The sequence below is a fragment of the Pogonomyrmex barbatus genome, unplaced genomic scaffold (assembly GCF_055798465.1).
Source record: "Pogonomyrmex barbatus isolate J1 unplaced genomic scaffold, ASM5579846v1 scaffold15, whole genome shotgun sequence".
In the NCBI taxonomy this organism is placed as follows: Eukaryota; Metazoa; Arthropoda; class Insecta; order Hymenoptera; family Formicidae; genus Pogonomyrmex; species Pogonomyrmex barbatus.
In genome coordinates, this window is record NW_028297111.1 from 6,440,678 (window position 1) to 6,459,454 (window position 18,777).

Below are 18,777 nucleotides of genomic sequence, written 5' to 3' on the forward strand. Positions count from 1 at the left end.
ATAGGATCTTAGACGCCTAATAATTTTCTTTTTGAATTTATATATATTAATTTATTATTATTATTATTATTATTACAACTGCTTATAACTGCGTTAATATACGTGTATCAACTGTTATTTTTTAACAAACTTGTAACAACTCGAAGCCATATACAACATTTTATCCTTTAATAAATTAATTAATCAAATTTGCTATCGATTGTTCTCTCTCCCTTCTCTCTCCCTCTTCACGAGAAATTCTACGAAAATCATATCATTTCAGCGAAACTTTAAATCCGGAATTCTCCTGATTATCGGGTCGTCTTTACCAATTGGACCACTGTAGCACTGTAATGATATATTTATCGCAATACTTAGATAAATAATGAATTGTTGAAAAATGTTATTTTTAATCGACATAAGGAATAAACAAATTAAAGTAATAATCCAAGAATATATTTAAAGAGAAACAGTTGTCTTGAAATTATGTATAAATTAATTATCTTTAATTTATAAATCTATAAATATAAATCTATAAATATAAATTCAAAAAGAAAATTATTAGGCGTCTAAGATTTTTCCTGCCATCTATTATATTCTGTTGCATATATTCTTGACTTATTAACATTGACATTCTTTATTATCTTCATTACATTTACATGATAGCGTATGTAGACAAAATAATATGTAACTCAAAATTATATTAAATTGATCTCTCTATTATGTCTCCGAACATCAGATTTCTTTATCGTATTGACGCAACACCTTTACAAAAAATGGATTGAAAATCGGGGGTGTTTTTTTTTACGGGCGAATAATGTGAACAAAAATGGCGTGGATTATCTCAATATCTTTATTGATACGTTTTACAGTTCTCACGGGTATAATTTTCTGACGATCTTGTATATAACCTTTCGAATTAATAGCTTTGAATAATGACGTCGGGAAATGAATCCGTTGTTTTTTTTTTTTTTTTTTTTTTTATATTGAGAGATATTATAATATCACACTCGCGATATCGGCAAGGATTCACGTAACGTAATCCGCAAGCTCGAATCGACTGTGAAATCCATTGACGAGAAGCGAGTCAACAGTAATGATGATTTATAATGATCGGATGCGAGTGGAATCCTTTTCCTGTGTGCCTGCAACTAACTGCATTTTATTGCATTCGGACGTTACTTTTTAATCGATTACTTTTGAATAATCATCACTTTTTTATTTTACCGAATATAAAGAAATGGAGAGAATTTATGTAAAAGAATTCAATGCATACACGTTTCTGACGCAAGTTGAAGGATTAAGAGCATGTGCCTGGCATATTTGCTAGATGACATCAAACATCGAATATTCTATAGACTGTAAGCATTCGTCGTTTTTAAACAGTGGCGAGCGAGGACATGCCAATCAGCGTCGTCGTTTCGATGAATTTGTGTCTGCAACAGTAAACAACAATTTAAATGTAAAACATAAACCTGTATTCCTCGCAAATTGAAGATAAAATTTTCCACGTTGCTAACTCTTTATCTTTTGTTTTCTATTTTTGCTATTTTATTCCCCATTTAAGTGCGAATATCCATCCTCTCTCTCGAAAACTGTTTAATGTCTTGTCACGCGTAACACGAAGCTCATAAAAAATGCAATCGCACCAAAAATCGCCTTTTAAATATTCATTTTCTTTTAAACCACAAAAGCTACCACCGAAAGCTGACGAACTTTTATCGTTATCCATTTAAAACCGCTTTAAATAATTATCAGGATTTTTATCTTCGATTTTTAACATTTCAAAAAGCTTTCTTGTAATTATTAACTCCCTCGGTTACGGTTCGGTTCACCATCCTCTGATCTCTCTTCTAATTCTTGTAGGAGCCAGAAGGCGCTCTGAAAGTAGGCCACTTCGTGAAATAAGCGGAAGATTTTTCTCGTCGAGGAAGCAGAAAAGGCTGACTGGCGTACTTCGATCCCTCTTTCTTTGTCTTTTCCTTGCTTTCGCTTCTTAACTATTCCTTTTCTTCTTCCTTTTATCTTTCCTGACTTCTTTCCAACGCTGTTGATCAACTTTCTTATTATAGATCTGCGTGATCGTCGAATTTATATATCTTTAACCTTTAACTGTACTCGTTAGATCGCTGCATATAAAATGCCGCATTTTAAAAGATCGAAAACGTTGCAACACATTTGTACAAATAATTTTCTTTTAACTTGTCTTTATATATTAAAGTGACATGTTTTTTTTTTTTCGTCCAACTGTATTTTCTTTTATCTTTTCTACAGATCTGTCAGTTTTCAAATAACAGATGTGATAAAAAGTAGGCAATTGGAAGATCGAATGTTCCTTTTATATAGACCAAATTGGGATTCAGTGTTGTCACAAGTGATATTGTATATATAAATTAGTAACAGAAAAAGAATTTTATGTATATATATATAAGTATAATAATGTTTATATATATATATATATATAATAATAATAATAATAATAATAATAATGTATAATAATAATGTTAATATATATATATATATATATATATATATTAGTGTAAAAACTTAAAAAAAGAATACTTAACATTAAAATCAAATAAATAAATCTGCTCAATAAGATAAGTTTACCTTTAATCGATTCAATTATGAAACTCTCTAGATGTAACCTAACACGAGATTATGATAAATTAAAAATCAGAATGCAGTTAAAATCATTTCGATCGAATTTATTTCCTTGATATTAATCTGCTGAATAATATCCGCTCGTGTAATATTAAAATATTCACGTAATAAATATTCGCGAATTATCTTTGCTGTTTCTACTTTCCATGGAATTTTAATAATAAAAAATTTATTCCGTTTTTCATCTCGAATATTTGTCAAGACTCCAATTCATTCTTACTTTGTTATGTTTATAGAGATAAAGACTCGGCGAAGCGATTCTTTTGGTAGATATCCTGCTTACCAATTTATGAAAATGTCACACATATACATTTCGAAATCCTTGCCAAAAAATTCCCATTTATCACGGCGGCGACGGCGACGACAACTTTTTTTGGTACATTTTTGAATTACATCATTCTACAGCCAGTTTTTCCTACGTGTATCGAAACAATCGATACTTCTTTGGAAGCTTCTCAAATGTTAATTACACAAACACTATGAAGACAACGTTGCCGAGGCAAAGTTAGAAAAACTATCGCCCTGTATTACTAAACTTGGATTCACGTTCATTTTTAATGCAACCAGATTTTAAATTGTACGAGAATACCGACGTTATTTTTCTGCCATGTCTCTCGGAAGAGTATAATTATAGCGGATAATAATGTGATAATAATGTGGTAGGTAGTTTTAAAATATCAGAGTTGGAATATCAAATTTTCAAAAGCAGAAAGAGCAAAATTATTATTTTACAGATACGCAGATAAAAATCATCATTAAAGAATTGTCTTTATTTATATAGGCGACAAAATTTGTGATAAAAATGGCCAATAGAATAGAAAAATTGTGTATCCGCGGTGTATTTAAAACATATCTCTTTTTATCAGGATTGATTAAATAAGAGAAGGTCAACTCTTATAGTCACCACACAACATGGTCCAATCCTAATTCTACGTGGAATCGTTTAGATGACTCCGTATCGACGGTAAATCGCTAGTATTGACACGTAAATAGAGCCATTAATATCACGCAGAGCTTAGTCGAGATCGAATCGGAATGACGAGGATATCGGATTACCACCTCGTTGCTCATGGAATACATCTACTTGATTAAGATTTGTTTGCACTAGTCAGCGTGCGGCCATTTTTACGAGCGTCCAAGCGCCGTCGTTCTCGAAGCGTCGTCGATTCGACCAACTCGCTTCATCCTATTCTAAGCGTCTCGTCCGTAAAATACGGCGTTTTCGTCTGACTGCACAGTCAAACAGCTTGGAACAAGCACGCTTGTATGACATAATCCCCAGTTGTATTATATCTGTATATGTACATAATTGTGACTAGTATTGTGCATTAACCAAACCAACGACATGTCTTCGGAATTACTTGGAGCTCAAATTAATTATTTAATTGTATGTATCACTCATCTAATAATTATCATAAAATTATATTTAATAATTTAAATCATTTAATTATTTAATAAAAATTAATTTAATTTGAAAAATTAATTTTTTTTACTAATACTCTATTTACCTAATTATTAGATTGTCAGGAAAATTCATTCATTCATTCATATTAATAGCGCGTTATTAGCACTCCTTTATTTACGCAAAGGGGGTTGATACGAATCGTTTCAGATTAAACCTACCTTAGCCGGCCTGTTTGTTTAACGGACCGCAAAGCGAAGCTTGATAATTTCAATCGGTATTGATAATCCCGGAACCAGTTCAAACGAAATATGCTCAAATCCCAGCCGTTACAGCGTAAATATTGTAGCGGGTTAATTCTAATTAATATCACGCGCGAATCTCAAAGGACCATCGTCATTACACTCGTGCAGTGAATGCAACATATTGAATGTGCGAGACTGATAATTTTTTCGTTTATCTGATATACGGCGGAAGAGGCGAATAAAAGGTGACCGTCGCGATAAAGGCTCAAAGAGCAAACCGAGAAACAACGTATCGCCGATAACAAAGAAGGTTAATTGAATTTCTGTCCAATCGTCAATCTCCGATAAAGGCATCGATCTGATTAAGATTTGTTTGTTCGCATGATATGTTGCGATCCAGTTTCCCGATGAAGAAAATCTTCGATGCAAGTTGATGACAAAAAGCAAGCAAAATTTTATTGCCATGATATATTGTATTCGCTAATTTTTTTTTTTTTATATATAAAACTGAAGAGATTTTATACATAAAAAAAATATTGTCTGTAAAGTGCAAAGAAGGCATAGGATAAAAATATAAGATGGAATTAATAAATAAAAATATATACTTTGATTGTATTATGTTAACATTATTCCTGATTAAAACAAAAAAAAGCCTGAAGACATTAATAATTTTTCTGTAATTCTCTTTCGCATAAAAAATATTATTGCATTACTGAAGATGAATTTTATTTATCAAGTGTTATTACAACTAAATTAATAAAAAAATGCCAACGGTAAAATCAAAAAGTAAAAAATTAAATTAATAGATAACAATGAACTAATAAGCCAGGATAATCGTGCTTATTTTTCAATTATTAAAACATAATCATAATTGTCCGAAAATCGTAAACGTTTCGATATTTTATAAAGTCATCCTTAGCGTAATGATAATAAATTAGTCAATTAAATAAATCAGTCAGTTAACGAAGAAACAGAACTAAAATATTTTTAAAATATCTAAAATTGTTTCTTATAACGTTACATAATTAAAGTTGTGTAAGACAAGAAGGACAAGAATATTATTTTATGTATTATATTTATATACTTTTACATAGCAGCTTGTGTTTCTACATTTAATCTCGGTCTTTCATACGATGCATTATATATGAGAAATTTTAGTCCCTATTAAGCTCAACTAAACCATTTTGCTTCTTTTCGCCCGAATACTTCGCGGAATATTTCACGCGACGTAAGAAACATGCTTGAAATGAAAATTTTCCGTTCCACTCTGCGTTTGCTCGCAACGTTTTTTTACTTAACATTAATGGCAATGTCTTGCGCTACAAGATTGCATTTGCCGTCATACTCACTCACTCGCTCTTCTCCCCGGTTTTGCCCTTTTTTTCTGATGTCCGCGCGATAGATGGGACAGACGAAAATGGCAGCGAGGGTAAACTGGCTGTGAAAACGTCACCGTTGTTAATGGCAATACACCACGCTGAGCCCATGGGACGAGAGTAGGAGAGAAGAGGCGAACAGTGGGAAAAGAGGAAAATTTTGTTACGTGCTCGCAAGCTAGTCCAACCGAGTTGAGCCAAACTCGTAGCCGTAAATAAATCGAGTAACGTCGAGTAACGTTGTTAAGTGCCGGCACGATTCCGCTCGTCATCTTCCGAAGAAATTTATATCGTTTTGGGAAAGGGAAGAGCGAAAGTAACGACGACGACGACGTGATATTGCACCTGAAGATCTCCTAAATCTTGATTCTCACCATCAGGATCTACCGATTAATCTTCATGGAAAATTTAATATGGTTTTTCCCTTAGTAATGTCTAATGCGAATCTAATGCGAATCGTCACATTAAACTTTTTTTTTTTTTATTACTATTCGCTTAAAAGTCGACGGACCTTTTTTTAATCTCCAACCCTTTTAAAGATAAAAAAGGTAAAAATAAGACACAAGTAAAAATAACGTTGAAAGACAAAGAAGACAAATAAGGCAGGTAATAAGGAAATTACTTATTAAGATGAAAAGGAAATTTTTTAAAATGCTCTTTGAATAACAAATTAATATTACGTTTTAATAAGCTGAAAGTAAAGGAATATAGAATCTATAGCAAAAAAAATACGTCCATAATATTCATAGTAATCAAAGTTTATGATTGCAATATAAAATCTTAAGATAGAATAGAGCTTATCGGTCGTTATGAATGGAAAGAGGTCGTTCCTCACCTAAAGAATATCGCCAGTGCTGGCAGCTCTCGTAGTTCTTGTCGTTGGTCCCAGCCGATTGTTCGGCTCTGCCCGCGGCCTGCAATAAATGATCTTTCGGAAGGCTTTACGGAAGTTATCACTCAGGAAGGCGTAGAGGAAAGGGTTAATGCAGCTATTGGTGTAAGCGAGGATGTGACTGGCTATCTGCACCATTATCGTCGCTGTAGTGAGCGGAAACACCTCCAGGGACTTGGTCACCAGTATCACCTACAACGTGACGTTGCGGACGACATCGTGGACACGTCAGGATACTGGAAAATATCGTTTCTTCTATGGTGACAGGTCCTTTTACCTGTATAGGACACCAGCAGGCGGCGAAGACACCGACGACGACGAAGACGAGTCTCGTGACGCGTCTCCTTCCACGCCGGCTCTCGGCACTGATGCGCGCCCCACGCCACAGCTTCACCAGCATGGACATGTAAAAAATGCATATCAGCACCAGGGGCAACACGTAGCTCGTCAGAAAAAACGACATCTGGAAGGAGGTCCAATCGTACTGCTCCAGAATCCGACAAGCCGTCAAATTTTCCGAGTAGTTGTGTTCCTGGAACACGTAGCGAATCTACGGATGCGCGATGTATCAGAAAACGACGATATTGAATACGTAAGGGCTGGAGCGTAAGGGATGTCAATCACGGTATGCTTACCTCACCGTGAATCACGAGTGCGGGTGTGGATAACGCCAGGATTACTACCCATGTGACGCAAATCGCCTGTATGGCGTGATTTTCCGTTCTCCATGACATCGAGGCGATTGGATGGACAACCGCTAGATACCTACGAGTAATTACCTATTTTGATGCGACTTACTCTCGATCGAGCTTCGTCATCAAGCGAGCTTGAATCGGCCTAATTCGGCAGCGAAGTCTGAAGTTAAAGTCTCCCAATTTTTAATGAAAGAATTTTTTCTAGAAGACGATATCATGTTACACTTAAAGGGCGCGCGATATTAAAAACATTCTCCGTCACTTCGTTTTTTTAAATCTCTAAGATAAAGTTTAGAGTGAGGATCAGTTCACTTAAAAGTAGCGCTTAACGCTCCGTGACTCAAATTTACAAATTACATTGAAGATTAATCTTTGCCTTGAGCACCACTTTAAAAATCAACTTGAAGATAACTCTCGCCTTTCCCTTCATATTCGCTTAAAAAAAAAAAAAAAAAGTTAAAGAAAGAAAACTGAAAAATGCCTTTTGCGACATAGTTTAGCCGCGTTCTAACTGAAAGTAGAATGCAGAAGTCGATCGAGGAAGATCGATTGACTGCTTGCACGTGAATTTTTAATTTGATGTCGACGAACAAGACGACAGTTCGAGGACATAACAAACATCTAAACGGGTGAAAACTGAGAATTTTAATATTAAAATTTCAAAACATTTGTGCTATTTTTATTCGATCTCGTTTAAACAGTATACCAAGCGTATATTTCTCAAGCTAATCATAAATCCCTCATCATTATTCAATGAGTATTATACATTATTCATCAAAACAGGACTAATGGGATTAACAATGCGGTAGTTTGATTTCGCGAACGAGATAACATTTTATCACAAATAACGTCAGCGGCTCGTATGACGGTATCTCTCGCAAAGCTGCACGGGAAACTACGACCGGAGATTAAATAATGAAAATTGAAGTCGTTAATTTAACCGAGTTTGTAAAATAACGAATGTACAAGTATGTCGTAACGTATGACTCGCTAGATGAAATTTATTACCGGTAAATGGCAAATTGGAGTTAGGCGACAGGAATGTCTACGATAGTCTATGTCGGTGAAATTGCTACGTCCAAATGCTACGTCCAAATTGCCTGAGATGAATGTATCAAACGGAATATATCTCGCGTACTCCGCGTAAACCGTATGCATCGCGATTCAAAGCGTAACAATGAATCAAATGTCAAACGAAAACGCCCGAGGCGTTTTACAAAGCTACGGGAGAGGCTTCATGTTGAAAGCGAGCGTCCTGGGCTAAAGATAACAAGAAAATTCGAGGATAAAGGATAATGGATATAAGGAAACGATTGCACGCGCGAAAGGCAATGTAATATAATTTCTTTTCCGCTTATTATCACATATTCACCATCACGTGAAAATTTATCTCATTTTTATCTTTCAGTTAAATAAAACGAATCAAACAATTTTGAAATAGTCTTAAAACATATCAATCTTCAAATAATTTTTCAATTAATCTAATTAATTTAATCAATTGTCAATGAATGATTAATTAGAAAATCTCACTTTAGCACAATTTTAATAAAAGCAAAAACTTTATTATATATAATAAAAGTTTACGACAGATATATTTAATGTAGTTAGTATGGAAAAATCATTTTAAAAAACATTTCATTATAAAAATTTCATTATAATATAAAAATCAGTCAGTTGAGAGAAAATTTTCAAAGATTAAAAATATTTCATAACTTGATTATTATTTTATACTATTTTTCTATAATTTTTATTGATAAATAATTTTTATTGATAAATAAATTGATAATTTAATTTATAATTGTATAAGTCGCTCACACACACACACACACACACACACACACACACACACACACACACACACACACACACACACACACACACACACACACACACATTTATATTCAAACTTCAAAATTGAATTTAATTCATTGTATGCATAAAGCGCAACACGAATGACTTTTTCTTATTGAAAAATATGAAACGTCTAAAAAAAGAAATAAAAAACAAACCATTTGTTAAAGCGTTTGCATTTTAAAAAAGTTGGAACAAACGCTATAGAAATATATATGATTGAGCCATTCTTTGTGTTATTTTTACTGTTTTTACACCTAAAAGAATAATCTATTATTTGAGAAATTCTTTGTACGTACTTTGTGTTCGTACTTTTGTAAAAGCATTTCTTTTGATAACTATTGTATTTCGTATGTTTCAAATATACAAAATCACTAGCGTACAAATTATATGTTTTACAAATTATATGTTACGATTCTAGTCATCTTTATAATGTTGTTTTCTTCAGTGTCTTTATGCAATATTTGCGAATGAACTGTTCAAAAAAAGTCAAAATACAAATACTTTTACGCTTTGTGTTCTTGTCTCAAAGAAAGAAATATCTTTGAATTTATTTTGAATTCCGCCAAAGACGAACATTCCGTTTTATTCGTGTAATTCGTATATTTCATCTTTATTCCGTACTTGTTGACAAGCATTGTCTATACGCGGATATATATCTGTAATAGTTTTATTTCAACTTTTATGCGTGATTACGTTCCTATTATGTGAGTTATTTTATAACAAAATCTAATTTAAATCTAATTTTGTCACGTGGTTTCTATCATCGAAGCTCGATATCGTAGGCAATGATCTTGAGGTACCAACCTGTCGAGACTCATGAGGACCAGGGTGTATACGCTCGCGTAAGCGGTGACGATGATCAGATACTGAACGATCTTACACCAGACATTACCGAAGGGCCAGTACGGCAGCACGAAGTCCGTGGCCGTGAACGGTATACAAAATATAACGAACAGCAGATCAGCTACGGCAAGGTTGATGATGAGGATGTTCGTGGTCGACCTCATTCCGGGATTCGCCGCCACCACCACGACCACCAGCGAATTCCCGGCGAGGCCGAGAATGCCGATTATACCGAAGAACAATGGCACCACCACCACCACGATGCTGTGCACCAGTTCGTACTCGAATTCGTGGTAATAATGCCTGCAGGCCTCGACATCCGTGAGTGAGGTAAATTGCGTGCTGCAATTGAGGAGCGCGTCGCTCGCGTTCGCAACTTCCGGCTTCATATTCAAATCGAGGTCTCTTCAAGAGCGACCTGCTATTTGCGCTCGAATCGATGTACGTAATCTCTTCTGTTAACTACACGGCAACTACTTGTTAGGCCGGCCCAAGTAAGTTGATCAAAGGGTAGGAACTATGCATACACGATGGCGATAATATTATCCTAACAGGAGCCCAGTCTCATGGCAAAGATCCCGCGGCTTTCGTCCGCACCGATCGCCCATCGAAGATACTCTTTCCTCTCACAAAATTCATTCTGATCTATCAGAATGGATATCGACTGTCTACGATCTACTGCAGTGCGATTCGTTGGAGCACTCGTCTTTTCACATCATTCTTCTTCACTTTGAATCTTCACATTTGAGAAATTTTGAGAATTTTGAGAAATCTCAAGATCAAAGAATTGCACTCTTCTCTCACTCTTCTCACAAAATTATGTTAATGCAACACTTTATTTATTAAATCTTTGTTTGCCTAAATTATTGAAAATGGCGGATAAAGTATGAACAACATTAATCGTGATAATCGTAGTTTCACTTATTCATTTAGTTGCACAACGCGTATGTTAACTTTGCTAATTAAATTCTCAAACTAAATTAAGGAAAATTATACTAAGAATTTTGATCGAGCAATGTCTAAGTACCTAATTAAAAGATGCAATCTCTAAGTACCTAATTAACTCTCATAATCTTCCAACATTTGTTTAGTATTACACGATTAAAATTGACGAATTAATATTCACGCTGTTCCTTTGATTGCAAATGCATTATTCAGCTTCTTCACATAAATCATTTGTTCAAATAAAAGAATTGTCACAAGCATATTTTCGATATTGTATTTTTCAAATAAAGCGTTATTTATTTTATTAATACGTTTTGTAAAAATGATATAATCAATGTAAAATAATCTTAAATTGCGTTATACTTTTAATTCCATATGCTAATATGTTAAAAGAGTTTTATCACATTCTATATTAAATTTGAAAGTTCTATAACCTCTAATTAAACAAAAATGTTGCATTGAATATTTTGATTGAATATTACAGTAACACATAATTACCATAATTGAATTTTTTAATTCAAAAATAATTTTTCACATTTGTCATTTACTGCCGAAATAAAGTTAAACTTAGTCGAACTATAGTTTGTACTTATATCTCGCTTATCTTCTTCGTTGTTTTCTAAAATAATTTTATCATTTCCAACATTAGCACACATTAAAATTTAGATAGCGGCTCCACGTGTTTGTTTTGCGTCGTCGATTTGCTGAAAACGAAACGCGGTAAAACAAAATTAGAAAAGTGGCCGACTACTCGTTGATTCACTTTTAAAACGATAATTTAACTATTAAAGAAATAGTTCACCGTTGAAAGTTACACCGCCAAATAAAATTTCTTAACAAAGTTATTGTGGGTGGTCTCAAATGGTAATCAGAGACGCCGAAAACATCAGCGTATCGCTCACCGCGACAACACCAACTCCAGGGGTGGTTTTGTACTGAGAATCTCCGGTAGTTGACGGTGCGGCGCGACCAGGAATGGATGGGGCTAGACACGCGTGAACGACGGGGGGGAAATTTGCGGCGCCATCTGTTACATATACATGTCAATGTCCCGAAATAGGGTTGCTTAGATATAAAAATTAAATACACGAGATACATCTAAAAATAAGATATTTATGCAAAGAAAATTAACTCCTAAATAATCAGAACAAAAACTAAACGTACGGATTACTGTGCTGTTTCCCAACAAACGCGGCTACTAATTTTCCTTTTTTTTTTATTTCAAATATTAACTTATTTCTGTCATTTTTATCATTTTTATCTCTTTCACATCTGATTTTTATTATTTAAATTTTTCTTTCTTTTTCTTTCTACTTTTTCTTTCACAGAGCTCATGTTGCACTAGGTGAAAATATACATTTTTTATTTTTTTAAAATTTATTTAAACATTATATTTATAGTATGTTTATCAAACAGCTCTTTAATTAATGTTACATTAAGTGTTACATTAAAATTACGCAATGTGTTTAAATACCATTTGTAGTTTATATAATAAAACTTTTCTACCTTTATTTTGTTTATTTTGTCTAATTTATTTTGTCTTTGATCGGATATTATAAGATCTAATATAGATTATTTGTTTATTTACTTCTTATTATTATATTCCCTCTTACTATTTTTTTCTTAATATATATAAAGCATTATATATGTAATGTATTTCATCATCGGCAGGAAAGAAAAATAAAACAAACGACGATTGGACATTTAACAGATGGGTCAAAATGGATAGAGTAAAATGTAATCATCCGTCGTACTGAAAACGCTCAACAACTAAATTTGGAACCTTTAAGACATACTTCTACAAGTATACTTCTTTGCAGATTTATGAAGTTTAATTAAGATGTGTATTAATAAAAAATTTCAATAGATATTATAATAAAAATATATGCAGTGTATTAAAAAAATTGAACGATTATATTATAATTATAATGTTGTTTTTCATAGAATTTTTAAATAATTATTAATAATTTTACAAAAATTCTAATATAATTAAAATTAATAGAAAATAATAAAAAAAATAAAGATTTTAAGAGAATTTATTTATTTTTCATTTAATTCTAAATAAAGTTTCTAATTTTTTTCTATTTTGATTGTATATTATTAATACTATTAATAAATATTATTATTAATATAATGATATTATAATTAATTGTATATTAATTGTTACTAAGTTGATTTACAGATTAAATAATTTATACATCTTTTTGTCTGACAAAATTTATAATAATTTAAGGAAATTTTAGATTTCTATATATTATTCAACTACTTTATATAAGAGAGTATATAAATCAGTTTAATAATTATATATATTTCAATAAATATTTTTCATAAAATACAATCCTCTCATTTCTTTTCTCTTTTTCTGTTTCTCTTCTTTTTTTGTCCATTCGAAAATTCTTTTGTTACATCATCATCATGTTTTACATGTATATATTATCCATACTTTGTACATATGTACAAAGCCAACTTTTAATTGTATTGCGAATGTATCAATTGTCTATAATATAGTCATACAAATATTAATAAATATAATAATATTTTCCGAATGATTTATGTTTTATGATCACATATTGTTACACAATTATAATCTTGAAATGTATATTTTGTCTTTTACTGTCTTTTACTAATAAATTGTACAGTTTAACAATTGTTTCAAAAAGTCAGAAGTATTCTTAATGAATCTTAAAAATATAATATAAAAAATATAATATTAAATATGTCGGATTATATTAATGTATCCAATTATATTACATATATATATATATATATATAAAATTGTTTATGTGTGTATGTGTACACACACACACACACACACACACACACACACACACACACACACACGTATCTACATACATACATACATATACTAGACAATGTACATATTATTAAAGATCAAATCTTATGAAAGTGCATGGCTATTAAATCTACTAAATTTACGTAGTTTACTACTTTAATACATATATTGATTTTATAATTCATTATCCCTGTTTTTTTAGATAATGTATTTATACCGGATAATATTTATTTTTTAACTTTTTTTTTATTATTTGTGTTTGATTATCATTAAATATGGTGGAAAAAAATTATAATCTTATACAGCACATTTTATACTTTGGAGGATCTAAGGACGTTTTCTTTGAACATTTACTAAATGTTTATGTCCTTAAAGATCTTTAAAAGACGAAATATATTCTATGCTACGAGATGTTTTGACAATATAATATTATAAGAATGCATGGTTACTCATACGGCATCTATATAATAATAAATAATGTATTTAATAATATTTAAAAAAATTAAAATCAATTGTTTAAATATTTATATATCAATGACTAAAAATTGATCAATTCATAATATCGATAAATACTCTACAATTACTTCTGGATCTTCATGGTCCTTTTAATAGGCATAAAAATTTCGATAGTTGATAGTGATCTTCAAACATTTTTAGCATCTTGTCAATTGTTTAAATGCAGATTGATCGAAGCACGAAATCATTTATTATTGTGTCCTTTGTTTTGTCCTTATTTAGTATCCAATCTAAGTTTGTCTTTTCTCATAGCAATAATAGTAACAAATTTAATTCTATAAATTTTTGTTAATTTAATTCTAAATTTTAAAAAATTGTATTAATTCTTCTAATTCATATATTCAAATTAATTAATTACCAATTCTATATTGCTATACACTATTACTTTGACAAGAACAAAACAATGTAGGTAACAAAACAATGTAAGTTGCGCCATCTGTTTGAACCTTAACGTCATACATCTTAAATGTAAAGAATGGCGCAACATAGATATTATATATATATATATATATATACAGGGTGTCTCAAAATTCGCTCAAAATATTATAGTAGATAAGTTTACGAAAAATTAAGTCAAAAGTTTATTTGCAAATTTTTATTTTAAGCAATAATTTTGAAACATAAAGATATTATACGCTGGCCAATCATTTATTACTGTAAGCATTAGACGACCGTAAGCGGTCATCTATGAACAAATTCGGGGAGTAAAATTCAGTATGTGTCGTTCTAGGTGAACGAATTCGAGAAGTAAAAGTACTCCAATTCAGTATGTGTCGTTCTAGATGAACGAACTCGGGGAACAGAAGCTCCAAGTTTCGAATAAAATTCCGGTAGATAAAGATTCGATACATTCGGGACGAATGTAATGTCAGAATGGCCGAGCTGTAAGAATTAGACGACTGTAAGTGGTCATGAAAGAGATTCGAATATAAACACTTAATAGAAAGGAGCCGTTGCGGTCGTGCAGACTAAATGTTTTGGTAGTAGGCGAGGGATCCCGAATTCAAATCCAATCGGTCTCCGTTTATTTTTCCGAATCTAATAAATATCTTTCATTACTTTTACATTTGATCTGAAGTGCGCGCTCTCACTAATATTACTGCACGCGCGACTCATGAATAAGCGTTTAATAGTACTCTGAGTCACAAATTTTGGGACACCTTGTATACGTGTACCACGCACGCGCGCGCGCGCGCGTGCACCACGCACACGTACCCCTCCCCCCACACACACATATGTACATATATCTATAATACATGTATGGTCAATATTCGATTAAATAAAGGAAAATTTAAATAAAGAATTAAAAATATATTATTAAGACAAAACTATAATAAAATTTACAACTTTAATTAAAAAAATAAAATTGAACATTATTATATCAGAATCATATTTTTTATATTAGTATATTTTTAATTATGTTGTACTTACTTCAAGAATTCTTTTCGATCAATTTTAATCTAATTAAATTTGAATCTTTTTTCAAAAAAGTAAATATTTTTACGGGTATTATCCGTGTCATTATTGAATGTATGCATTATTGAATGCCAATGTTTCGTGAACATTGCAGTTCACTTCATTAGAGCGAGGAGCAGCCAACAGTATTAGGAAAGTATAGAAGTGAATCTTTCTTTATTATTTAATAGTATGATCATTTAAAATCATTCTCTGCATATTGTCAAATATCCATTCATGATTCACAAAGTATAACTGATCAGGTACACTTTTCTTTCTAGTTCTAAAAAAATATATATGATATAATTACACTAATTGCGATATTATTTCAATATGTTTTCAAAATTATTTTTATTATATTTATATTATTATTTCATACATCTGCTCTTTTTCAAGTTTAATAATGTTTATAAAATCTGAGGAATTTTGATATTAGATCTGGAAATATATGCTATACATACATTTGTTTGATTTTACTTGCAATCATTGCTCTATACGAAGGATTCTTCATATAAATTGATAATTGAAACTTTAGAATTAGATCCATTAATAAGATTGACAGAATTATATAATACTTAAGGGGATGCTGAACTAACGACCGAACTCCGATGACAACACATATGCACATCTACACATACATAGATACATTTATGTATATATACATACACTCATACATACATTTCTGTACACACATGATTTCTGTACACACATATGAACAAATTTTTGTGATATTCCCCTGATCATAATAAAGGTCTAAGCCTAATTCTAAGAACTCAACATTGCTTCTTTATGTAATCTTCTAGTCTAGCAATATCAATTTTGTAAATACAGATAAAAGTTTCATGTAAATATTTACGCAAATATTTACGCGATTTGACAGCTTTGGACGCCATTTTAAGGTACCAAATGGTAAAAAAGATTTAAATTAAAAAATTTTTTTTCGTTCTTGATACGAAATTTATATATTAAGCATGCATATATTAATTATATATTAATGCATAAACTTTAATTGTGGAAAAGGATTTCCAGATCTATAAAATTAAAAAAAATGAGAGTTATACAAAAATTATTGCGTTTTGTCGGTAATACAGACAAATTCAGTATCCCCTTAAAACTTAATACTTAAAACCATACAAACCATACTATTATAATACTTAAAACAGAGTGTAATTATTTGTTAAAAATGTTAGCAATCCAAATATCTGTATGAAGTTTTACAGAATATTTATACAGAATAGTTATACAGAATATCTTACTATTTAATTATTTTTGAAATTGATTGTTTTCATTCTGTATGACTTTTTACTTGAACAATTGAAGACTAAAAGTTCAGAATATGGCACTATTCTGATAATTACAAAAAACATAAAGTCATAAATTATTCAATGCATTATTTATGCAAAATGTTTTGTAAGAACTTTAATAATCTTTAAAAATTTATTATAACGGATACATAAAGAAGATATGCACTATAAACAGATGGATTGTAGATCGTATCCGAATATCTTGCAGCGTGTTTAGCAACCATGAACGTATAGGCTGAGATATCCTTTTGCGTGAATACTCGTGAATCTGTATAAATTAATAAACTGTTTTAATTATTACAGAAAATCAGAATAATACAGGATTTTTCTGTTCAATATAACTTGCTCTATTTGCTTACGAGAAATTATATAATTTTTATCGAATACTATATATTTGAAAATATGGATGTCTGAGTTATTTTCATTCGACTTTATTACTTAGCTGTGAAAAATATTTAAAGAATGATCATGCAACGATTCGACGATTTCGATTATCTTTTGCTATCGGCTTTAGGTAGATATACTTTTTCTTGTAGAAAAGAAGATCATTTGCGGTGATCATTTGCGCAAATATTGTGCTAACATACATTTAGTCTTTTTCAAAGTAAAACGTAGTCCAAAGTAAAACGAGTATCATGAAATTACGTTTTCTATTAGCGATATTATAATTTTAATTAACGATCGCTTTTACAACTCACAAATTTAAAGATATACATTGCTAAATTTATAATGTCAAATTGAATTAAATCTATTCTTCTTTCTCTTACGTTTTAAATGATTTATTGAGCACGGCAAAGTAATAATTTCAGTCCTGCGCATTGAATATCATCTGTCGGAAAAGGTTTATTATTTATTAAAAATGGCTTAAAAATAACGATTAAATGACAATATATTTATGACAATAATATTTCATGACAAATGTTACCTCTATAGAATATATACGCGCGCGATAGAAAGGCGTACGTATCATTTCCGTACCTCTGAATGTAACTTGAGAATATACGTGTACGATAAAAAAGCGTATGTACCGCTGTGTAAATCTTGAAAATATACGCGCGCGAAAGAAAACCGAATACTGATACTGTCAGTGATGTTCTAGCGTGGATCTCAGTACATTACAGATAATCACAGGCACGCATAAGCAATACGAAAATAGGATGTTTCGCAGTATGTCGCATGCTGTTAAGGTCTTTACAATTTTGAAAGAAAGCAATATATGTAATCGGATATACGTTGGTACGATTTCCCAAAGAAGACGAAAAATCGAAAATATGGTCAGATGCTGCTTTAGGGGAGAATTTCAAACGTTCTTTGAAAAACCTCAGACTGGGAAATAAATATTTATTGCTGTGCAGGATACAAATAAAAAAAAAAGTGCTTCTCCGTTTTCTCCATTTCAGGTTCACTTTGAGCCATCCGATTTATTCGTAGTGAGTAACCGAAAAGAAGTAAGAAAGATATCGTCACGTTTTTCTCGTTGTCCCATTGAGGATTGTAACAAGTCGCATGGTACCGCGTCTTTCCTTACTTCTTTTCGGTTGCTCACGGTTGCCATCAATAAATTGGATGGCTCAAAGTGAACCTGAAATGGAGAAAACAGAGAAGCACTTTTTTTTATTTGTATCCTGCATAACATTCTTACAATAAACACTTACTTTGCACAATTTAGGTTTTCCAAAGTATATCCGGCATCAGATTTGTTAAAATATCTTAATATGCAATATGTGGCATTGCAAAATCCAAATCTACGATAAGAATGCGATTATATTATTAATGAAACAGGTATCTCCAATTTTCATACTAGTTATTTTTA

At 31.5% G+C, this 18,777-nt stretch overlaps 1 protein-coding gene across 11 annotated transcripts in view; it reads right to left on the minus strand.

Moving 5' to 3' along the window:
* Window positions 1-11,845, minus strand: part of AstA-R1 (allatostatin A receptor 1) — a 42,996-nt gene extending 31,151 nt beyond the window's left edge. Inside the window, exons 1-6 of one of the 11 annotated variants that reach the window (XR_016138575.1) lie at window positions 9,912-11,844; window positions 7,194-7,323; window positions 6,836-7,108; window positions 6,502-6,750; window positions 5,644-5,728; window positions 810-1,415 (exon numbers count right to left, since the gene is read on the minus strand). Coding sequence is in view for 6 of the 11 variants with exons in the window: in XM_089073755.1 (XP_088929881.1) it covers window positions 6,502-6,750; window positions 6,836-7,108; window positions 7,194-7,323; window positions 9,912-10,339 (1,080 nt within the window). In the remaining 5 variants the exon portion in view is untranslated. Of the gene's footprint in view, window positions 1-809; window positions 1,416-5,639; window positions 5,729-6,501; window positions 6,751-6,835; window positions 7,109-7,193; window positions 7,324-9,911 lie in introns of those variants that run through there. The other 10 variants (XR_016138574.1, XM_089073754.1, XM_089073753.1 and 7 more) reach the window with 10 other exon arrangements.
* Window positions 11,846-18,777: the final 6,932 nt, after the last annotated feature.